The 24459-nt window shown below is 38.7% G+C and overlaps 1 protein-coding gene and 1 long non-coding RNA gene across 3 annotated transcripts in view; one reads left to right on the top strand and one right to left on the bottom strand.

Moving 5' to 3' along the window:
• LOC311529234 overlaps window positions 1–7127 on the bottom strand; it is a 51370-nt gene extending 44243 nt beyond the window's left edge. Inside the window, exon 1 of the long non-coding RNA XR_014713801.1 lies at window positions 6987–7127. This is a non-coding gene — a long non-coding RNA (uncharacterized lncRNA). The remainder of the gene's footprint in view (window positions 1–6986) is intronic.
• On the top strand, window positions 678–23909 carry SLC7A9 (solute carrier family 7 member 9). Of its 2 annotated transcripts, none has more exons than XM_084645039.1 (13): window positions 678–795; window positions 2361–2490; window positions 7015–7162; window positions 8481–8723; window positions 9433–9558; window positions 9990–10089; window positions 12750–12794; window positions 17900–18023; window positions 19308–19411; window positions 20159–20255; window positions 21132–21281; window positions 22270–22444; window positions 23826–23909. In XM_084645039.1, the coding sequence occupies exons 2-13, from the start codon at window positions 2386–2388 to the stop codon at window positions 23888–23890; spliced, it is 1482 nt and encodes a 493-aa protein (XP_084501165.1). In that variant the 5' UTR covers window positions 678–795; window positions 2361–2385; the 3' UTR covers window positions 23891–23909. The 2 variants fall into 2 exon arrangements, with proteins under 2 accessions (XP_084501165.1, XP_084501166.1); XM_084645040.1 differs by having other exon boundaries at window positions 2342–2490.
• Window positions 23910–24459: the final 550 nt, after the last annotated feature.

Below are 24459 nucleotides of genomic sequence, written 5' to 3'. Positions count from 1 at the left end.
GAGTTTTTAAAGTAATCTTTGTTTTGTGAGTTTAAAGAATTATGGCAGGAATGAGTGAAAGAGTCCTTCAATCTTTAGAAAAATCATGCTTTCTGCCTGGATACACATTTGTAGAAAAATTAAAATCATATTTTTCTTAAAAGCAGTTTAAACATTTAGAAAAATGAAGAATCTAATTGGAATTAAGAATGAAAAGAATTCAACCTGCCCACTCAGCTGTCTTAAATTTAATGAAAAAAATTGAAGGCTTCTGCTAACACTCTCCGAACTCAAAGACAAAATAAATGAACAACTTCTATACAGTTAACATCTGCAGAACTCCCTCAGTACAGTAAACAATAAGTGGCCACAATAGTAAAATAATCACTTCCAAAATTCTCTTTCCCCAAAGTTTATGAATTAGAAAGACCTTGGCACGTTAAAAAAACAACAACTTAATTTACCAGAATCTCAGGTTACTTTCACTATGTAATAAAATACTTAGATGCTGGCAAAACATTAATAGAAACAATTCGTACATAGAAATGGATCAAACCAATGAGGTTTTTACAAACAAACTAATTGGACTGTTGGTTTACCTTGGATTCATATCTTAAAGCTTCTTGTCTAATAATTTGTTTTTGTTTAATAATTACCTTCTATAACCTCTGTACTTAAGATTCTTCCTCTTCTGATATTCAGCCTTCAGACATGACATTCCCTGCTGATTAACTCTTAAATCTAACTGGAGCGGTGCAGAAACACGCTACACAAAGAGCTCTGTGGCCAGATTTATGACAAATACAAAGAAATAAGGTAAGTACACATTTCTAAAAAATGTTTTAGACTAATACTCTCAATAAAGTTCTCTCTCAGGTAGGGAGTAAGGCACAGAACTGTAATAAGATCTGAGGGCCCAAGTCCTGCAATCCTTATGCAGGCAACATTTTCATTGAAGCCTGACTATTTCATTGGGTCAGTTACAGTTATTTGGAGCTTTTTTAAACTAGTCCATCAGATTAGCAGACGAAGTGTTTCTTAACAGACATTGCTGCTATTGGTAATCACACGCAGAGGCATTCTTTTGATTTGTAACACCTTCTCATGAAAAACTTTTTTGGATCATTGAGCTGAAATAGTTACTACTGGCACAGTGTTTTGAATACTTAAATAGGGTGACCAGACAGCAAGTATAAAAAAAAAATCAGGACCCCGGAGGGGGTGGGAGGGAAGAAATAGGTGCCTATATAAGACAAAGCCCCAAATATCAGGACTTTCCCTATAAAATGGGGAAGTCTATCGCCCTATATTTAAAGTACTATAGAACCGCTATGTAGTATTATTCACCATATACAAAACATTGACCAAGAAACATGGGTAGTTAAAACACCAGACACTAAATGTATTAAAGTGCAACTGCAAAATTATCTTCAACATTTTGATTTCCAGAAATTTAGATTTAGGATCAGATTGGAATTTTTACTTGACTAGGTTTGGGAGTACCAGAATCTGATCTCTCCTAAATTGCAACTTGCTTCATCAGTTGACAATATGTTACTTAAACTTTCTGGGAAACAACATAGTCCACATTTGTGTGCCTAGTCTGAGTGTCCAATTACCATGAATCTTGAACTAATGAATATTTATGCATCTGTTAATGGAGGTAATTGAAGGTGCAAAGGAGATGTACCAATATGCATAAGTTTGTGCATCTACCCTTTTGAAAAATGAGTTTTTACTGCTGGGGGAAAAATAGATTCAGTTTTTGTAAAGTTTCAGAGTAACAGCCGTGTTAGTCTGTATTTGCAAAAAGAAAAGGAGTACTTGTGGCACCTTAGAGACTAACCAATTTATTTGAGCATGAGCTTTCGTGAGCTACAGCTCACTTCATCGGCTGCATACCGTGGAAACTGCAGCAGACTTTATATACACACAGAGAATATGAAACAATACCTCCTCCCACCCCACTGTCCTGCTGGTAATAGCTTATCTAAAGTGATCATCAAATTGGGCCATTTCCAGCACAAATCCAGGTTTTCTCACCCTCCACCCCCCCACACAAATTCACTCTCCTGCTGGTGATAGCCCATCCAAAGTGACAACTCTCTACACAATGTGCATGATAATCAAGTTGGGCCATTTCCTGCACAAATCCAGGTTCTCTCACCCCCCCACCCCCATACACACACAAACTCACTCTCCTGCTGGTAATAGCTCATCCAAACTGACCACTCTCCAAGTTTAAATCCAAGTTAAACCAGAACATCGGGGGGGGGGGGTAGTTTTTGTAAAATGTTCCAATTCATATTTGTCTATTAATCTGATTGTATATAATAGTAAAATAAAGCTAAATATTTGTTAGTTCTGTTTTATATCTATAGATATCTCAACATATCAATAAGTCAAATGGGTGAAGAAAACATGAGAAAAAGAAAAGGAGAGACTAACAGGGAAAGAGATGAACAATCCATCCAAAGTAAAGAATCTAAAACTATGAATCTACAGAAAGAGGCAAGAATGTTTTCTGAAATATTTACCTTAATAAGAGGGTTGTATAGCAATGCTAAATGTAACAGAGAAACATAAGTATTTCAGAGAAGTTGTGGTTGATTTCTATGTTAGTAATAAGTAGGACTGGTCAAGAATTTTCAAACACAACATTTTCTGGCAGAAAATGCTGACTCATCAAAACCAAAAATTTTCATGGGAATGTATCAATTTTTGATAAAACTTTTGCTGGGAAACTCTCTCAAGCCCATATAGGTGAGACACCTCCAGAATAGCCAATAGCCTGGTGGTTAGGGCACTCATCTGGGATGTGGGAGACCCAGATTTAAATACGCTCTCTTCCTGATTTGGAGTGGGGACTTGAACCTGTCTCTCTGATATCCCAGGTGAAAGCTCTAGCCATTTGACTATATAGTAGTCCTCTCTCTGACACAATGAATATTTATTGATGTGAAGTGGAACAACTCCAACACGAGAGATTGAAAAAGACACACAGCCTGGTGTTTCGGGCACTTATCTGGGGTGTAGGAGACTTAGGTTCATGTCCCAACTGCAAATCAAGTAGAGAAGGGACTTGAAACTGGGTCTCCCACATCCCAGGCTACTGTCTATTTAGGTGACTCTTTCTCCCTCCTTCTCTCTAAAAAATGTAAAAGGTTTAGGTCTGATGTGGAACAGGAAAACTTCTGAAGTCTCAAAAATTGTTGTCTCCCAGCTCTAGCCATAAATCAAAGTTCCCATTGATTACAAGAAAAAAAATGGTGTGTTCATCTAACTCAGGGGTGGGCAAAGTACAGTCTGTGGGCGGGATCTGGCCCCTCAGAGCTTTGGATCCAGCTAGCGGAATTGCCACCCCTGTGGCACCCCGGGCCATGCCACTCCAGGAAGTGGCAGGCACCACATCCCTATGGCCCCTGGGGGAAGGGGGCTGAGGGCTTGATGCACTGCCCTTGCCTGTGGGTACCTCCCCTTGAAGCGCCAATTGGCCAGGAATGGGGAACTGCGACCAACTGGAGCTTCAGGGGAGGTACCCACAGGCAAGGGCAGCACGCGGAGCCCTCTGCCCCCTCTCCTCCAGGGGCTGTAGGGTTGCATTACCGGCCACTTCCCGGAGCAGTGTGGGGCCGGGGCAGGCAGGGAGTCTGCCCTGGCCCCGGTGCGTGCCGCTGCCGCCCCGGAGCTGCTCCAGGTAAGCAGCACTGGGCCGGAGCCCGCATCCTGAACCCCTCCTGTACCCCGCAACCCAACTCCCTGCCCTGAGCTCCCTGCTGAGTAAGTTCAACTTCCATTGTCCACTTCATAGGAGTTCAGAGCACTCAGTACTTTGCAAGATCAGACCCTTTAACTTGTAACAAGCCCGGTACCGTACAACTTACATCCTTCAAGCAAGATTAGCATTTAACAAAGGTATGGCTATTTGCTTCAAACACCAGCAAAAGCTAAGGATTCTCAAAATATGGATGCAATGCTGGAGAAGACTGAAGTGTTCAAGTCAATCTGGTTATAAAGGTAAACATTTCCACCTTTGCCACCTCCAGAAAGCTGCACACTAATACAGAAACCACAGTATTCAACTCACACATTTTTCTAGTGTCAATGGTTACAAATTGATGATGTATATTAGAATACTCCAAACAGTGCTTATACCATTTAATAGTTGGTGTGCAATAAGTTTCACATGAGAAACAAGCATGGGGGTGCTCTTTTAGAGATAGGAATATATATATATATATATGTTTGTTCTGCTCCCCACTGAAGACATAACTACAGTTAGTAAGGGTAAAGGTGAATGCGTAGCACACTGTAAGCTGTAAATTATGCAGTTAATAGGTTCAGTTTTAATGCTGCAAACAAATAAGCAAAGTGCCCTGTAATCATCCTTAAATTAATTTTAGATTGTCAGCTGTTAGAACAAGAGATAATCCTGAAATACTGCAATGTGAGAAAAATTCAGTACTGGCCAGTATGTCTGATTAATGTTTGGAACACATCACAGGATCTCACACATGGCTTTTTATTGCAGACAACAGTAACAATATAATGAAAACTTTAATAGCATTTTGTTCTCACTTAATAGAAGACAAAGTGAATGAAAGTAACAGGATTGCAAAGAGGGTTTTTTGGCCCTGAACATCACGAAACAGGCATGCTGGAACAGTATGTTAGGATACCATGTTCCTTAACTATCCACCGAAACTGTTGACTCTGGCCAAAATCCAAACGAGTAAAAATCTTCCACTTCAATAGCATGATCAAGATACAGAAACTAAATGGAATCCTACCCAATGACCACAGAACATATTCTTGGTCTGAAAGTAGCAACTATCGAACACAGTATCAGGGAAGGGTTTCTGCGCATTGTGTTCAATGAACAGATCAGATTTGTAGAGAAATGTAGCAACACTCAGCTTAAGATCTGCTCACAGTCCCATGTTTCTACCATAGTTATCAGCTGTGAAATTGTTAGAATGGTGACATAAATTATCAAATTTCCATGGGAGGGGGAAATCTATATTAGCCAGGCTCTGCCTCACATCAAAAGTCTGCTTGTCTCCTTGTCAATAAAGCAACCAGTAGTCATGGGGTAAGCAAAAGATCATAGAACAGCTAATTTTCCAAATATTTACTTTTAAATTTACCTGCCCTTATACAGTAACACCTCACTTAACATTGTAGTTATGTTCCTGAAAAATGTGACTAAGCGAAACGATGTTAAGCAAATCCAATTTCCCCATAAGAATTAATGTAAATGGGGGTTGGGGGGTTAGGTTCCAGGGAAAGTTTTTTCACCAGACAAAAAACTATATTTTATATATATACACACATATACTGTGTGTATATATATGTGTGTAAGTTTTAAACAAACAATTTAATACGGTACACAGCAATGATGATTGTGAAGCTTGGTTGAGGTGGTGAAGTTAGAGAGTGGAAGAGAGTGGGATATTTCCTGGGGAAATGCCTTGCTGCTAAATGATGAACTAGCATTTGGCTGAGCCCTCAAGGGTTAACACGTTGTTAATGTAGCCTCACACACTACAAGGCAGCACTAATGGAGGGAGGGGAGACAGCATGGCAGACAGAGACACACACCCTGTGTGTGGGAGAGAGAGAGATGCGCATTGCGCCTTTAAGTACGCTGACCCCACTCTAAGTACATTGCCTTTAAAAAGATCAGGAAGTTGAGACAGCAGCTGCCACCAGAAAGCTCTCTCCTCCTGAGCCCTGTCCTGTCCCCATCTTGCTCTATATGGAGAAGGGGTAAGCAGGGGTCAGGAGTAGAGGAGAGAGGGACACCCTGAGAAGTGTGCTTTAGCACTTCTCTTCCTCCCTCCCCTGCACAGCAAGCAGGAGGCTCCTGGGAGCAGCTCCAAGGCAGGGGACAGGCAGTGGGGGGAGGGACAGCTGAACTCCCAGCAATTGGTAGCCTGCTGGGCAGCTGCTGCACAGGGAATTTAGGGGAGCGGGGAGCTGAGGGGGGGGCTGCCAGTCCACCCTGGTTCCAAGCCCCCCACCAACTAGCTGCAACGGGCTGCTCTTCCTGCAAGCAGTGGACAAAGCAGGCAGCTGCCAAACAATGTTATAAGGGTTTCAGAGTAACAGCCGTGTTAGTCTGTATTCACAAAAAAAAGAGGAGTACTTGTGGCACCTTAGAGACTAACCAATTTATTTGAGCATAAGCTTTCGTGAGCTACAGCTCACTTCATCGGATGCATATGTTATAAGGGAGCATTGCACAACTTTAAACGAGTATGTTCCCTAATTGATCAGCGACGAAACAAGGTTAACCAGGACGACTTCAAGTGAGGAGTTACTGTAGTGCCCACTCTGATATCAGAGGAGAGCAAAGTTAGTAAATTCCACTGACCAAAACTAATATCTATGTCTTGTCTGATCAGGATCTGATCAGGCTTCTTAGAATTTTAACCGTGTAGATTTCTGATTCCACAAACCAGTAACTAATTACTCTCATCAACTGAGCACAACTCTCTAATTTTTTATTTTCCCTCAGCATGGCCCTGTTTTTCTATAGTGAATTCTGACAACTATCAATATGATGTGTGCTTTGTACTAGGAAACATACATCTTGTTTAAAACAAAAAGCATCTCAAATTACAGAAGTAATTTCAGAACTATTCTAAAAACAGAAGCCTGATGAATAAATTCAAAACTATTTTGCATAGCAGCGATCTATGGCCCATAAATATTTGCCAACGATCACTGAGGTGTACTGTTGTCTTTTGCCATTTCAGTTTATTGTATCTGTTTAGATACACAAGGTCATATTGTGTTTTTGAGAAAGGTGGCCATTATGCTGTATTATGGCATGTGAACATATCCTAAAAATAGCAGATATGCAGTTAAGTTGTGTGCATGTCTCTCAATAGATCAATAAATAGAAGCTGCATGTGTGGTGCCAGAAAAATTACTAATGGTGACTGCTCTCTCTCATTTAACCACATAAGGTAAAACAGCACAAGAAGTTCATATTAAGTTACCTTACTGGAATATCTCATTCATTTCAAGGTGGGCCTGATCAGTGGGATCTGCATTATTGTTGGTACAGTTATTGGCTCAGGCATCTTTATTTCTCCGAAGTCAGTACTTGTCAGTGTTGGAGCTGTGGGGCCTTGTTTAGTCATCTGGGCAGCCTGCGGAATTCTTTCTACATTAGGTAAGCAAAAGAAAGGAAAAGTCTTTATATTTCCAGTTTTCCTCTTGCATTCCATTGTGAAAATTAAATGGTTCTGCTCACATAAAACCAAAATGTTAGCCAGCCACTGTGCCCAGTGGTTGGGCAAAAACTTACCACAAATTAAGCAGTTTATAGAACATTAAGTATTAGAAGAAAATTGTACAAGTCAAATTTTTACTTGACCTTTAGATCTGGCCTCCTATTTTGCATATCCCACCACATGGGAGCACAAACAAGACATACTCTGCTCCCATTGAAGTCAACGGCAAAATAACCCAGTAATTTCAATGGGAGCAGAACCAGGCCTATAGTGTATACCTACGCCACAATTTCATTGCACAAAGCCTGTTTGCAGGTGCAAAATTAGAGGCTAGTTTTTGAAATCTGGCCTTAAATAGGTAATATTTATATAAAATGTTAAACATGAAAACTGGCCTTAAATTTATAGTTTCTTATTGTTGGGCTCTGAGAAAAAGTGATGCAACTTTCAGCAAGTTGCCATTCCTGAGCAATAAGTTCAGAAATGCCAACTGTATTTGAAAGCAACCCTTCCTTGTGCATTGTGACTTGTGCTGCATTTTTTCCCGTTTTCAAACTACTGAGCAGTACTGGGTGCAGTTTTCCTTTAGGCTGTTGTTTCCTAATAGAATTCTGAGTTTCTAAACAGAAAACTAAAATAGAAATATTTGCCAAAGATATCTTAAACTACCTGAAAATCCAGTATAATAAAGGGTTTAAAAAACAAGGAATTAATCCAAAAGAATAGGTTAGGACTAAGTTTCATGTTACAGATTCAAATTCTGAGTACATAATAATTTAAAATGAGTTTGCTATAATGTAAAGCAAATAAGCCATGAGTTTCTAATGAGATAAATGAGCAAAAATTACAATACAATTTTGAACTAATTGTACAGACATCATGGAGTGAGGAGGTCCAGAATATTGCATTCAGTTCTAAGCAACTAAACACAGTTAAGTTAGCAAGAATTGTTTACAAATTGAGTGTGCAAAGAGTGTCCCAAATTAGGCACTCATAATTATAAAATCGAATCAGTAACTTGTTAGTTTTCAATAATTTTCTAAATTATGGAACTGCCTTCGGCAAATTCTTATTTTTTTTTAAATTCGGTTACTATTTACTTGTTACACAAATATAATGAAATATAGGCTGTGTTTATAGCCATTTCCTTAATTTTATATTATAAAATTTAATGAGCTAAGTAAAACCAAACAGCTTAAAGAAGTGTATGAACTAAAAGCACTTGACTATTAACTGGATTTTCTTCTTTTTGTTCAGGTGCGCTATGTTATGCTGAGCTAGGCACAATGATCACAAAATCAGGGGGAGAATATCCTTACCTTATGGAAGCATTTGGTCCTATTCCAGCATATTTGTTTTCCTGGACTAGTTTATTGGTCATCAAACCCAGTTCATTTGCTATCATTTCTCTCAGCTTTGCAGAATATGCTGCAGCACCTTTTTACCCAGGCTGTGAGCCACCCGTAGTAGTCATTAAGTGCCTTGCAGCAGCTGTCATTGGTAAGATCCCTATTTTTTTTTTAAAGAGGGCTGAGTTATGAAACTGTGTAGCATTCATGAATTATTTTTCCAGGAAAGTAGCAGGAGCCTCATCTTTTAAATATTAAAATCTAGTATGTATAAATCACTAGAAAATCAGAAAGAAAACTGTATAAATTGGAACAATTCTGCATTGGAAGAAGGCTAGACTTGATGACTAATACCTAATATATCTAATGTCTCTGATAACACTGATAGAAAGGGTGGGTTTAACTTAAAGGAAGCTTCACTTCTAGGGTAAGAAGGTCTAAACAATCAGGTTTCTTCCTTATGCAGTTAGCTCATACTCAGTAATAGGATGTATAGATCAGAAGCATGTGTCTCTGTGGGAAAGAATGAAAAGAAAAAAAATGGACCAAGCTTATATTTTCTTTTCTAGATCAAAAATTACCCCAACTTTTAAAAATATTTTTCAAGAGAGACTGCCAAGAAATTCCTCAGAAATTTTCAGAAAATTGTTCTCATTCTTTAGAACAATCCATCAAATACAGGAAATTGCAATAATTACATGGAATTTACAAACCAATATAAGAAAGAAACAAGATATACAGATTTGGGTGTCTGAACCTAAGATAAAAAAATATATTGTGAATGTTTCTTTAAACTCAGTTATTATAGTTCTATGATCTAGGGCATTTAAACTGAGAAATATCATTTTTATTTCCCCTAGTGATTATTACCACAGTGAATTCACTGAGTGTGAAGTTGGGGAGCTACGTTCAGAATTTTTTCACTGCTGCTAAAATGATCATTGTTATAATCATTATTGTATGTGGATTTGTTCTCCTTGCACAAGGTAATTTAATTTTTGTTGGTTTTAGATTTACAAATATAGTACTGTAACTTAGAGAGTACTTTTGTTTCTGCCATGACTTGCTATTGGATTATTCACTGAAAAAACAAAGCAAACAAACAATGATCTGATTATTTTAATTTAATATGGTTTTGACACCAGATCCTGTTGACTGCCCTCAACTCCTACTGATTTTAATGAGAGTTGAGGGCACTCAACCACTCAGGATCAGACTCTTAGTGATTAAACAGAATAAACTGGAAAGTGTTCTGGGGGAAAAATTCATGGTTACAGACCAATTAGGAAAAAATTACTATTTAAGTGTTCACTTTAACTGTCAAAGTGCTATACAAAATAAAATTTTATACTGAAATGTCACCACTGAATGAAAGGAACTATTTCATTTTGCCTCAGCACAGTTGTTTCATTTGCAGGAAAAACAGAAAATTTTAAAAATTCTTTCAATGATGCTAAAATTTCTGCTGGTTCTATCAGTTTGGCATTTTATAATGGACTCTGGGCCTATGATGGATGGTAAGATTTTTTTATTACTGTTATCAGTTACTATTTAAGAGTCTAACTGATTTTATCTCTTCTTGTAAAGCTGCCCTAAATGTCTTATTTGGGAAAGTTGACGTTTGACTTCTTTTTATAGAGAATAATTGTAGAGAGCATTGGAAAAAGAGTTCTACCACCTTAAAATAAAATCAAACAAAGCACCATGCCTTAGCGGGAAGATACCCGACTAGACCACAAGAGGGTCAATGATACATGACTTAAGGTGCTCAGATACTATGGGGGTGAAGCAGATGTAGGACCATACATTTAAATTATTTCCATTCAGAAATTTGAGCCATTGCCCTAATCTCACTTGGAAGTTAGTTTGGTTTTTAACCTCCGCGCTCTAGCATCACATACAAAACATTTTTCTGAAGTTGTGTGAATTTTAGTATTCAAGAAATATGTCAGACTGATCTTGAGACTGAATCTTCTTTTAATTTAATGAACAGATATATCCTGAGTAGCACATAGTGCAAACTTCTATACACTGCTTCAATCCTGCTCTGGCAGGACCATCTCTAGAGACATGAAAATCTGTACTCTCTCTGTAATGATTGCCAATATGGGCAATTTATTAGTGCCAAATATATATGTGGCTATGGATACATTTATAGACAGTGTATGCATGAGTTCTTGACATGAACTAGGGAAAAACACACTGGATTTTTACAACCCATGTGGTTCATCTTTTATTACTATTTATTTCATGTTCCATTTGTCTTGTATTAAACAAAAAAAAGGGACCCCTCCAGTGTCCAAAACAGTATTTCCATATTCCCACATCTGTTTACCCACTAAACTTCAAAGCTCTAGCTAAAAGTGACTGCTTTATGTTTAAAATATATTAAATTTGAATGCTTATAGGTTTATTTTATAAAATTATTTCCTCACTGTCCAACATAAAACTACAGAATAGTATTTCCCAATACTTAATTATTTTAACCATCCAAGAAGCCTACACTTTCTGAATATATTTAAACAAACAATATTAAATTTAATATTAAACAATGTGGATATATTATCATCTCTTTTGATTTCCAGGAAGGGGTTTACACATTTCAGGCCTTGATCCTGCAAGGAAAACCATAGGTATGCAGGGGTCTGTGCGCATGATTCACCTTGCAGGACTGGGGCATCAGTTTGGGCTACCACCACGTCAGGCACCTTACAAAAATGCAGGCTTTGTTTTTCTTGACTCAGCTGTGACACATCAATACTGTTCTCACTCAGCCTTGAAAAGTCTTTATTTAGCTCCCTATTCAGCAAGGTAATTAAGCACATACTTAATTTTAAGCACCAGAGTAAGGGACTACTCACGTCTAACTTTAAGCACATGCTCAAACACCTTGATGAATATGGACCTTAATCTTTCAAGGTTCGGTTTTCAAACTCAAATGCCTAAAGTCAGGTACTTAAATCCATTATTTAGCTAACAGCCTAAAGCTTATTTAGATGCCTAAATATTGTGTTGAATGTTTAATTTTAGCCACTCAGGTTTGAAAATTGGTCTCTAATATCTGTAGATAACTGTCAATTCTTTTCACATTTCTATCAATCACAGAAGCATTTAAAAAAAACAAACCTGTTTCAATCCTCTACAATTATGAGCATAAAACAGTCTAGTTTAAAAATAACACAGTCTAATGAAAATGAATATTTGAAATTTGTCATTTATTTGGTTGTAAAAACTTTATAAGTTTTCATGAAAGCTTTGTGGATAAGAGATTATATAACTTGCATTATTTCATTGCTAAATTATAGTATTTGCACAAAGTAGGGTGGCCATACATTCCTTTTTTAAGCCCTGTCCCGGCCGTTCCAACTTTTTTTGGCGGGGTGCGGGGGGGTGCAAAAGTGGGCATTTGTCCCATTTGCTCTTGCTGACTCAATCAGTTAGCAAGAGCAAACAGGACAAATGCCCACTTTTGTCAAAGGAACATGTGGGGGGGGGGGGGAGTGGAGTGGAGATGCTAGCCCCACACTCGGGCGAACAGCTGGGGGTGTCCCATTTTCCCTTTGGGAAATATGGTTACCCTAGCACTAAGGTTTGTAGCTGGTGTACAAATGTTTTTATTAGAAAAGATTCATGTTTTCCAGAACTTGTGGAGGTCACAAGCAGCCTTGTGGCATGTGAGCTTTGTTGAAAACCTGGCATTAATCCAAGCAGTTTATTTGTGTGATGTACTGGCAGTACTCTAGCTAGATTCTTACACTTTGGCAATTACACATTACCTGAGCAATACACTTTAACAGCACACTATGCTACAGCCCCTTCTACTCAGGGTACTTACAAAAAAATCCAAACCCCTAAACCTTGCAATGCCATTGACACTATTCATCTCATATTACAGATGAGAAAAGTGAGGCATAGAGAGGTTAAGAAACTTATATGCCCAGTGTCATATAATGAAACGGAGGCAGAGCTGGGTATAGAACCCAGATCTAATTCCATGTCATATGCTTTGGTTAAGTTAAGGATCTTACCAGGTTTACTTTTTTTTTTTTTTTTTTTTAAATTGTTAGAGGTTGAATAGCAGCAACAGTGATGTCAGAAATAAAGATCTGATTTTCAAGTAATTTGCCATTTCAGGATCTGATTACAAGTAACATTATGCTAATGGCTTTTTTTGCAGGAATCAGCTCAATTACATTACAGAAGAACTTAAAAATCCTTACAGGTGAGACAACCAAAAGACAACCCAGAAAGCAAAAAAGGCAGAATTTCTAATGCCACAATCAGATCATTAGAAGTCTTAACAGCAGCTGCATATTTTACTCTCTCTCTCTCTGGTTAAGAACTGGGCACTCAAAAGTTTTGGTGCTTGTTCACAAAAGAATAATTTCACTAGCATTTATTCTGTTTTTTTACATTCAATACTGTATACTTGTGAATCATCTCTAATTAATTATTCATTTCCATGACTCTACAATGCAAAGAGTACAGAGAATGCATGCTAATTAATTCTTTTCCATCCCCTTGCTGACTGCTACTTTGGATATAATAGAGAATTTAATTTCTGATTAGCATCCACACAGATTTCAGGGAGGTTTCAATCTTATTATTATAGAAATAAATAGTGGGGAAAGCCCCTCTATAGTATAGAAAATTGCCTGAATACAGACTTATCATTCCCTTCAATGCATATACACAATTCCCATTAGGAGTGAGAAGTTGTGCACTGAAGTCAAGAGAAACTACCAAAAGTTCATTCAGAAGTAATCGCAGGTCTAGAGACACATGCATCAAGCTTCTTATCTTTCTCATTTCTCCTAGAAAATCTAAAGAGTGCACAATAGTTACATTAATGACCATTTAAAAAAAAGATTTATCATCCTGGAAAATGGGTTTCTCAAAGTGTAAGTTTAGTAACCCTGACTTCTTCACAGGTGATTGACAGGCAGCCAGCCAGTGCAAAAAAAGAAGAGGCTCTCACCACAAGAGGTCACTGCTGCTAGTACACACAGAAGGACCAGGAGAGTGACTTCCCAAAAATTAATTCACTAACAGAATTGGTTATCAACACCACCAACTATGTGGAACAACAGTGACTAGATGGGCATATGGACTACTGGAGCTACTCTCCAGAGACCAATTTTACAGAAAAGGGACAATATCCCTTTTTTGCAGCAAGTAGCCCCAGTAATCCATATGAGTGGGGTCTAAATGTCAGTACCAATCAGCTGAACTAGGATGGAAAAAACCTCTGCGCCAAAATTCTAAAAATATACTGGATTAACCGGGATTATTGAATTTAGAATAGAATCAGAGGGTAGCTGTGTTAGTCTGTATCCACAAAAACAACAAGGAGTCCGGTGGCACCTTAAAGACTAACAGATTTATTTGGGCATAAGTTTTCGTGGGTAAAAAAACACTTATTCAGAGTAAAGTGAAGTGACTGGAGTTAAAATTACAGAAGCAGGCATTATTATACTGACACATGAAGAGAAAGGTGTTACCTCACAAGTGGAGAACCAGTGTTGACAGGGCCAATTCAATCACGGTGGATGTAGTCCACTCCGAATAATTGATGAGGAGGTGTCAATTCCAGGAGAGGGAAATTTGCTTTTGTAGTGAGCCAGCCACTCCCAGTTCCTATACTAGCCCAAATTAATGGTATTAAATTTACAACTGAATTTTAGTTCTGCAGTTTCTCTTTGAAGCCTGTTTCTGAAGTTTTTTTGTTCAAGTATGGCTACTTTCAAATCTGTTATCAAATGTCCAGGAAGATTGAAGTGTTCTCCTACTGGCTTTTGTATGTTACCATTTCTGATGTCCGATTTCTGTCCGTTTATTCTTTTACGTAGAGACTGTCCGTTTTGGCCAATGTACATGGCAGAGGGGCACTGCTGGCACCTGATGGCATATATCACATTAGTAGATGTGCAGGTGAATGAGTTCCTGATGGTGTGGCTGATGTTCGGTTCTCTGATGGTATCACTAGAGTAGATACAGGGACAGAGTAGGCAACAAGGTTTGTTACAGGGATTGGTTCCTGGGTTACTGTTTCTGTGGTGTGGTGTGTAGTTGCTGGTGAGTATTTGCTTCAGGTTGGGAGGTTGTCTGTAAACAAGAACTAGCCTGCCTCCCAAGGTCTGTGAGAGTGAGGGATCATTTTCCAGGATAGGTTGTATATCACTGATGATGTGCTGGAGAGGTTTTAGCTGGGGGCTGTATGTGATGGCCAGTGGTGTTCTGTTATTTTCCTTATTGGGCCTGTCCTGTAGTAGATGACCTCTGGGTACCCATCTCGCTCTATCAATCTGTTTCCTCACTTCCCCAGGTGGGTATTGTAGTTTTAAGAATGCTTGATAAAGATCTTATAAGTATTTGTCTCTGTCCAAGGATTGGAGCAAATTTGGTTGTATCTTAGGGCTTGGCTGTAGACAATGGATCATGTGATGTGTCCTGGATGGAAGCATGTAGGTAAGTACAGTAACTCCTCACGTAACACTGTAGTTATGTTCCTGAAAAATGCTACTTTAAGCAAAACAATGTTAACTGAATCCAATTTCCCCATAAGAATTAATGGGGTGGGGTATGGTGGGGGGGGGGGGGTAAGAGTATGTTCCAAGGAAATTTTTTTCGCCAGACAACACTGTATTTTATATTTTTTTTTTAAATTTACACACACACACACACACACACACACAGCAACAAAGCTCTTGTCCTGGTCTCCATGGGTCCTGCGCTTCTTGGTGGATTTTGCTAGCCTCAGAGGCTCACTGTGACTCTCCACGTAGCCCTTCTCTCTCTAGAGGCAAGGGTCACAGCCTACTAAGCCATTTTCATCATAAGTCAGCAAGGTAAGTGAGGACAAGTAACCCTCCCTCGCACAGTCTCTGTTATCTCCCAGTCTCAGTGATTAATCAGGGGAAGAGCCCAGGCCTGCCCTCTACTCTGGGCTAAAGCCCAGGGACCCTAATAGTAGCAGCTATGGTAGCTGACTTTTTGAAAATAGGATGCGTACAATTCCCTGGCCTACTTCCCCAATATCTACTTCACCGTTACCTCAGGGCCTCCTTCCTTGCGCCTGAAATAGTTTGTACTGCTCAATTCCTCCAATAGTGCGGCTTCCTCCTACAGCCCCTGACATGCACGCCCATCTGACTAACTGGGAGGCCTTTAACTAGTTTCAGCCAGCCCCTAATTGGCTTCAGGTGTCCCAATCAACCTAGCTATCTTCCCTGCCTTCTGGAAAGTTCTTAATTGGCCCCAGGTTTCTTAATTGACCTGGAGCAGCTGCCATTTACTTATCCTGGTACCAGGGATTTGTTGAGCCCGGGACTAATATATGCATCTCTCACTACTTTTCTATAGCCATCTGGCCTTGCCCCATCACTATATATATTTACAATTTATACACACAGAGTATATGTTTTAAACAATTTAATACTGTACACAACAATGATGATTGTGAAGCTTGGTTGAGGTGGTGCAATCTGAGGGTGGAAGAGGGTGGCATATTTCCCAGGGAGTGCCTTACTGCTAAATGATGAACTAGCACTTGCCTGAGCCCTCAAGAGTTAAAACACTGTTAATGTAGCCTCACACTCTACAAGGCAGCATGAATAGAGGAAGGGGAGACAGCATGGCAGAGAGAAAGAGAGAGAGAGACTGTGTGTGTGTGAGAGAGAGAGATGCAGATTGTCCCTTTAAGTATACTGACCCCACTCTAAGTACATTGCCTTTTTAAGTAGATCAGCAAGTTGAGACAGCAGCTGCTACCAGCAAGCTCCCTCTGTCCTGAGCCCTGTAGTGCCCCTTCCCTGTGGAGATAAGGTATGGGGGCAGGGGGCCAAGAGCAACGGGATGGGGTCACCCTGACATTAGCACCCCTCTTTCCCCGCCCCCGCACAGCAAGCAGGAGGCTCCCTAAAACAGCTCCAAGGCAGAGGGCAGGAGCAGCACACAGCAGTGGTGGGAGGAACAGCTGAACTACCAGCAATTGATAGCCTGCTGGGCAGCTGCTGCACAGGGAATTTAGGGGAGTGGGGAGCTGATAGGGGACTGCTGGTCCACCCTGGTTCCAAGCTTCCCCCAGCTCGCTGCATCGGGCTGCTCTTCCTGCAAGCAGTGGACAAAGCAGGTGGCTGCCAAACATTATAAGAGAGCATTGAACAACTTTAAACGAGCATGTTCTCTAATTGATCAGCAACATAGTGAAACAACGTTAACCAGGATGACTAAGTGAGGAGTTACTGTATAGCGGTCAGTAGGTTTCCAATATAGGGTGGTGTTTATGTGACCATCACTTATTTGCACTGTAGTGTCCAGGAAGTGGATCTCTGGTGTGTACTGGTTCAGGCTGAGGTTGATGGTGGGTTGAAAATTGTTGAAATCCAGGTGGAATTCTTCAAGGACCTTCCAGTGGGTCCATAAGATGAAGATGTCATTGATGACACTGGTGCATGCATGCATCTTCCTAAGAAAGAAAGCCCCTGCTAGGAGCTGCACATCACGCTCCTCATGCATGAGGCAAAACAGAAACTAGGCTCTATGCACAGTAACACTACTCTGCCCGTGTGGAAGGGGACTCTCCTTTTCTTCTGACGTATCAGCTGCCTGCCAATCACCTGCAGAAACATGAGGAGCCATCAGTATGGATTACTTGAGGTACTGGCTGCAAAAAGGAATTCCAGTAAATGTAGAATTTGTAAAAACAGATTTAATCAAATTGTAAGAGGAACAAAAATGTTTGCTTTTAAATGGAAATATAAACAGGGGAGTTCGGGATTTACCCATTCCCTTGCAGTTGTGAAAATCAAGTAATTATAACATATTGTTCTAGTCAGAGCACACAGAACATTGATCTACTCTGCCAGATACATGTGGGTCAGGTGCAATCAGATCCAATTTGTATGAAGTAGTGACTCACCTTTGCATCAATCCCATGAGTGAATAGCTATTATGTTATTACATGAGAACTAGAAAGTACATGCACTAGGAATACCCAACTAGAATTGCACTTTACTCAACTTAGTGAAAAATGAGAACAAATAGCATAAATGGTGAAAAAGGAATTTAAATTTTAAAAATTCCTTCAATTTTAATCATCCATGATAGCATAAGTAACACAGGTACTGAATTCCTAAAGATGGGATTGTCCTGAACAGTGATCCTTCAGTCTTAACATGATTCATATACAATATTTACTAGTTAAGATACCTGTGACTTTTTTTAGAATCCTAAATTGGAACTAAAATAGGAAAGCACCTACAGTCCATTATAATAAAGCTGCCTAGTGGTTTACAAATGCTGATACTATGTTTTTACATTCTGTAGAAATCTACCACTTTCTATAATCATTGGAATCCCATTGGTTTCAGTTTGCTATGTTCTGATTAATATTTCATATTTCACAATAATGACGTCAACAGAACTTCAGCAGTCCCAGGCGGTCGCTGTGGTAAGCCACTTTTCATTTTGTGATTAGAAGTATCAAGTGAGACACTATTTTTGTTGCAGGGCTGAGTCCAAATCATAAAAAAATCCTAACTTTCTTAGTTTTCAGGAAAGAATTTTTCAGTACCATTGTAAATTTGTAAACTCTATCAATATTTTAATTATGCCACAGAGATAAAAGTATCTTTTTGAAATTAGTTTGTAGAAAGTGACAATTTAGTATGCATGAGACATCTTCTACAGGAAATCTTCAGTGTATTTGCAGATTAGTGATGCTTTTACTCCACAATGCGTTAGTGAGGGGTACAATTTTATTTTCACTGGTAAACATCTGAATCCCTGGTTGTACCCATCTCTATGTTAGTTCTGGGGAAAAAGAACAAACAATTCATGACATGCTGCATTCTGCACAGTGAAGAAGAGCACCTATGCAGAAATACTCCATATACCAATGAACACTGTACAAGCAAATGGAATCTTGCCTTTAGAGAGCTGGATTCTGGTGTATTTCAATATCCTGCCTACTCACAAAAATGGCTGCAGAGCAGAGATTGGTGTAACGTGTATGCATACTTTACTTAAAACACAGCAAGGTAGTCTGATTTTAGGATTACTAGTCTTCAGTGTCCCTATCAACATATTATTAAGTTGTATCAATGGTATTACATCAGCTACTATTAAATTGATCAAACTGGATCAACACTGACAATATAAGCCTGCAGAAATATCTCACTTGATCTCAAAAGCTAAGCAATGTCAGGGCAGGATGGTAGGTTACCCAGAAAACATAGGGTACTTAAGAAGGAGTGCTAGTGGGCATTGGTGATAAGACACATAAGAGAGGCCCTGAGCCTCACCTATATTTAAGTTTCCATGCCACTTTTGGCAAAAATAAGGATGCTAGTGCTGGTATCTTGATCAGATTCCAGTTTGATATGTTCTGTATCTAAATTCCCCCTACTTTCAGTTGGATGTGATACCCTTAAGATTCTTGTCTTAAACTGCTATATAGTAGTATTGGGTCATAGCAACACAACTATTGTGTTCTAGTAGTCAAGGTTCTTTCATTAGAGTGGTAGGTGAAATAATTATTGTACATAGTTTGCAAAATAATTTGGGATAAAAACAAGCTATGTAAAATTATATTGATTTTTTGAAAGGTAAAATACATTTTAAAAATTCATTTACTGTATATCTGATTGGTTCCCACACCAGTGAACACACTACGAAGTAGAAAAATGATACATATCATATTAACGTGTTTATATTTTAATCCTCTATGGCCCAGACATTTGGGGATCGGGTCCTTTATCCAGCTTCTTGGATAGTTCCTCTCTTTGTGGTCTTTTCTACAATTGGAGCAGCCAATGGGACGTGTTTTACTGCTGGCAGGTAAATTTCAACTCTAAATAGCAGAATACATAACAGGATTTACAGGTAAAAGTTATATAATGTCTTCTAAGTCTAGGATTTAATTTAAACAAATGATTGAACAAAATACCTACAAACTTAGTTATGTAGCCCATTCTCAGCAAGGACCAGTAGCTATGAAAGTTTGAAAATAAGGAATTAAACATTTTCCTAAAATGCCTGTAAACAAGTACAGGCTTCTGTCAGCTAAAAAGCAATTCTTTAAAAGTAAGAGTCACCTGAAAATCAAAAATTAAAGAGGTTAGAACTTGAACTAGTTTTGTGCGTGTACAAATATTTGAGAGGTTTGCCAAACCTCATACTTCACAAGGTTTCTAAATCCCTAAAATCATACAATGTGAAATTACATTTGTGCTGAAAGTTCTATATGATGAATTTTTTTTAAGGGAGAAGAAAACAATGTTTTGCTCTGAATTAATGAACCAGTTTCACATCTGTGCTCAATGGAGTTTTGAAAGCAGTTATAATTCCTCCTTCACAACCTGTGTGATGGTTCCCTACACTCTAGAAAATATTAAATTAGGCTTGATGCACTTGAGAGGCATATATAGATATTAGTTAGATGTAGCCATATAAAAGACATCTATATTAATAGTTAAATGTTACTCTGTGAAGAATATTAAGTATTCGGAGTTACCTGAAAAATAGAGCCACTTGAAGCTTTGTAGATGCTACACTAATCAGATTAACATGTTTTTGTTTTGTCAGACTTGTTTATGTAGCAGGTCGTGAAGGGCACATGCTAAAGGTGCTGTCTTACATTAGTATTAAACGTTTCACCCCAGCACCTGCTATCATATTTTATGTAAGTATGAATGCTAAGCAAAGAAATAAAACTTTCAGCTAAAAAAATCAAAAATACTCAGATCTGAAATTACATTGGCTCTTCAAATGGCACAATGGTGATCTCAACATGTTATCCCTACACATATTTTCATGCACATATGGTTTCATATACAGGGAAATAGTCTTTTTGATTTATAAAAGAATATTTCAGCTATGTAATACATAAAAACAGCTCAACTTGAATCTAACTCCATACCAGATGGAGATTCTCCATGTTTTAAAGTTCATAGAATTGGAATGTAAAAATGCAACTCTGTCAGTTTAAGGGAAGAAGTAGGGTACTGACAATGAAAATCAGCTATGTAGAGTAAAGTTGTCTTGATGGTCAAACTGGCTCACTCCAGGATTTCTGTGAATACAAGAAATCTAGGAATTTTTTCTCCTGTAAACTTTCATGCCTGTAAAGTAGGTGTTAGACATACTGTCATAAATTTGAGAGATTCATTATGTATATATGTAGCATCAATACAAACACTTCATCATGCTTAGCAAGTAGGTTTATACAAGCAGGAAAGAAGATTTATATCATGTTGGCACATATCTTGCAAGCACTTATGCGCATACTGAACTTCAAGCATGACTTCAATGGAATTACTCATAATCAAAATTAAGCACACATTTGCAGGATCAGGCCATTCTCAGGAAAGGGTGCCAAGTATGCTGAATTGTTGCTGAATCTACACCACAAACTAGAGCAAACACATGTACACTCACTGTGTATGGGATCAGTCTGAATGTAAAACTGTGCCCTCCATAAAAGTGAGAGCTCCACTCTTCCTTGCTACACTGACCATCTTTTATCAAGTCCACATTAATTCTCATATTTTATTTTTAGGGTGCCATTGCTATTATTTATATCATCCCTGGAGACATTAATACACTCATAAACTACTTTAGTTTTGCTGTCTGGATATTTTATGGTTCGACTGTATTTGCACTCATAGTTATGAGATTTACAAGAAAAGAGCTCAAAAGACCAATCAAGGTAAGTTCAGTACTAGAACACATTTCTAAACATAATAAAAATGAACCAGTCATGGTCCTCATGATGGTAAGAAAAGTGGCTCTCCACTATTGGTATTCCTTCTCCCATTAACATGAAGGCATGGACTTGTCCACGGAGTTTGGAATACTGAAAAACATACTGGAGAAGTCGATTCCCTTCCTTTGAAGATCATTTTGCCCCATGAAACTACTACTTAGTTATAGTTCCTTTTGCTGTTCCCTTGAGAATGAACAGAGACAGGCAGAGGGTCAGAGAAGTACAGGTCTTGGCACCTTGTCCATACTGACGCACCTCTGCTGCCTGCCACAGTGAAAGGGTGAGGGGGAAAGGAAAAAATAAAAGGAGGACTTGTGGCACCACAGAGACTAACCAATTTATTTGAGCATAAGCTTTCGTGAGCTACAGCTCACTTCATCAGAGGCATGCATCTGATGAAGTGAGCTCTAGATCACAAAAGCTTATGCTCAAATAAATTTGTTAGTCTCTAAGGTGCCACAAGTACTCCTTTTCTTTTTGCGGATACAGACTAACACGGCTGCTACTCTGAAACCGGGGAAAAGGAAAGAAATCTAGCTGCAGATAATGAAGAAGGGGTGGGAGGCTGCAACCAGAGTGACTGTGATAGGTCAGAATGAGTTGGGGGCAACACTCTCCTGGAGAGTTCATCCTACTGAAGTTCAGATTTATGATTCACAGTGAATTCATTACAGTTCTAGCATTGGGACCAACAGCATTGCCAGAGTAGTCTTGGTCTGTGACATAGCCAAACTGACCCTCGGCTGCTGCTGACCCTCTCAACCACTCCGCTAATTTGATGAACTCTCTTCTGAATATTCTTTTAAAAAATCAGAAACAAGGCAGTAAAAGTAACTTCTCACATTCAATAAGATATGTAGTAAAGGTACGCAATATCAAGGAAAAATAGCCACAGAATTTGCTGAATACTTCTATGCTTTGTCTATTACAGATACCTATCGTCATTCCCATCTTAGTGACAATAGTTTCCATTTTACTAGTTTTGGCTCCAATCATCAGTGAACCCGAATGGGCATATCTCTACTGTGTTTTATTTATGCTTGGAGGACTTTTATTTTATGTCCTTTTCATTCATTTTAAATTCAACTGGGCTCAAAAAATATCAAGTAAGTATATATTTTACAGGTGATTTGAAAACAAAGATTTCTATTAAATAATGCATACAACAGGATACCTCTAAGATGTAGCAACCATTCCTTTCTCCCCTGAGTAAAATTCTCTTTATATTCAACCATCACATCTAACTTACATTGAGAGAGAGGCATGATCTTTTGATATAAGCATAGCAAAAGTTGCTAGGAGCTATTGAATTCTAAATCAGAGCTCTTTGGCACATTATATCTTTGCTTCAGTTTCTTCCTGTGTAAAAATTGAGATAATATAAGATTTGATGAGATTTAGTTCATAAAATGCTTTGCAAAGTGATACATATCAGCGTATCAGTGCCAACGTTATGTAAAATAGCTTAAGTTTCCATTGGCAATATCCTTTTAAATCTTGTAATTTAGAAGTCGAAATAAATTTGAAATGCCCTGGCCAGTAACTGAAGTGACTTTAAACACACCTAGCTATTTTCTGTTCTGGCACTTACCTTGCACTCAGATCTCTTTCAAGATTTAATATCTTCACCATCAGTCTAACAAAGACAAAATTAACAGCATGAAATGGAAACTAAAATGACAGCCTTAGGGCTTGTGTACAGAGGGTTAGTGTGTGGCAAGCTGGGAGGTAAATATACAGTGCAATAGTTTGCCATGCACTGATTGGACATGTGGACCCTGCTACAATGCACTCAAAGTTCCATAGTGTGCTTTGATCTACTGCTGTATGAAACAATGCTAAAAAGTGAGAGGAAAATGATTATGTTTTAGCAGCGCCCCTGCAGGTCTGTTTATGAGGTGACTTGTAGTCTTCTTTAAAAGTACAACTCCTATCTATTTTCTGGGGGAGATGGAAGATGAAATGACACATTACTGAAAGGGAAAGTAGGACTGGTTTTAAGAGGATATAAATCCCACAACATTATTGGTATTCCTTAAAAAAATAAATTCATCTGTCCACAAAACTAAAGCTACTTTATATTACATAATGAAAGGCAGTGTGATCTACTATAATGAGCACAAAACTGGGAACCTGGAATTTCTGAATTCACATCCCAAATCAGGGGTGCTGGAACAATTTGTACGAGGGGGTGCTAAGAGCCACTGAACCAAACTGTAAAGCCTGTATATGACGGAAACCACTTCAAGCCAGGGTGTGCTGCAGTTTCAGCACCTATGTCCCAAATCTGCTACCAATTTACTCTTTGGTCATGGGCAAGTTTTGTCTTCCCCATCTGTAGAGTGGGGGAAATAAATGCTTATGCATGCAACATTACACTCAAGTTAGTGAAATGGTGTAAACTTGAATTAAAATATATAGTTAACATTGCCAAAGGCTTTTTAAAACTTGTGTTAAACATCTCTAACCACAGTAACTTATTTTCAGGGCCCATCACCATGCACCTGCAGATGCTTCTAGAAGTTGTTCCACCAGAGGAAGTTCCTGAATAAAAAGATTTGATTTTCAGTAGTCTATTTTTAAGTACTATAATGTTTGTGAGGCAGCTTGAATAGTTTGAATGTTTATGTTTGCTAAATTCAGACTTGTTCATCCTAATGTGCAGTTTTATTTTTGCAACAATTTATAAATATGTTTTAATTATCTTATATGAGAATCAGACACTTTCTTTGCATGAAGAAAAGGAGTACTTGTGGCACCTTAGAGACTAACCAATTTATTTGAGCATGAGCTTTCGTGAGCTACAGCTCACTTCATCGGATGCATGCCGTGGAAACTGCAGCAGACTTTATTTATACACAGAGAATATGAAAAAATACCTCCTCCCACCCCACTGTCCTGCTGGTAATAGCTTATCTAAAGTGATCATCAGGTGGGCCATTTCCAGCACAAATCCAGGTTTTCTCACCCTCCACCCCCCCACACAAATTCACTCTCCTGCTGGTGATAGCCCATCCAAAGTGACAACTCTTTACACAATGTGCATGATAATTAAGTTGGGCCATTTCCTGCACAAATCCAGGTTCTCTCACCCACAGCCTCAGAAACAACTCTGACATCA

The sequence above is a fragment of the Lepidochelys olivacea genome (assembly GCF_965140295.1).
Source record: "Lepidochelys olivacea isolate rLepOli2 genome assembly, chromosome: 12".
NCBI lineage: Eukaryota > Metazoa > Chordata > Testudines > Cheloniidae > Lepidochelys > Lepidochelys olivacea.
The sequence above is the reverse complement of the archived record's forward strand: the minus strand, read 5'-3'. Positions and strand labels throughout refer to the sequence as shown.

Bases quoted from the DNA above. Each gene is read 5' to 3' on its own strand.
- SLC7A9 (XM_084645039.1), top strand. From the start codon at position 2,386: ATGGGTGAAGAAAACATGAGAAAAAGAAAAGGAGAGACTAACAGGGAA. The intron at 18,024-19,307 runs GTAAGCCACTTT...TCTATGGCCCAG, and splicing joins AGTCCCAGGCGGTCGCTGTG to ACATTTGGGGATCGGGTCCT. The intron at 21,282-22,269 runs GTAAGTTCAGTA...TGTCTATTACAG, and splicing joins AGCTCAAAAGACCAATCAAG to ATACCTATCGTCATTCCCAT.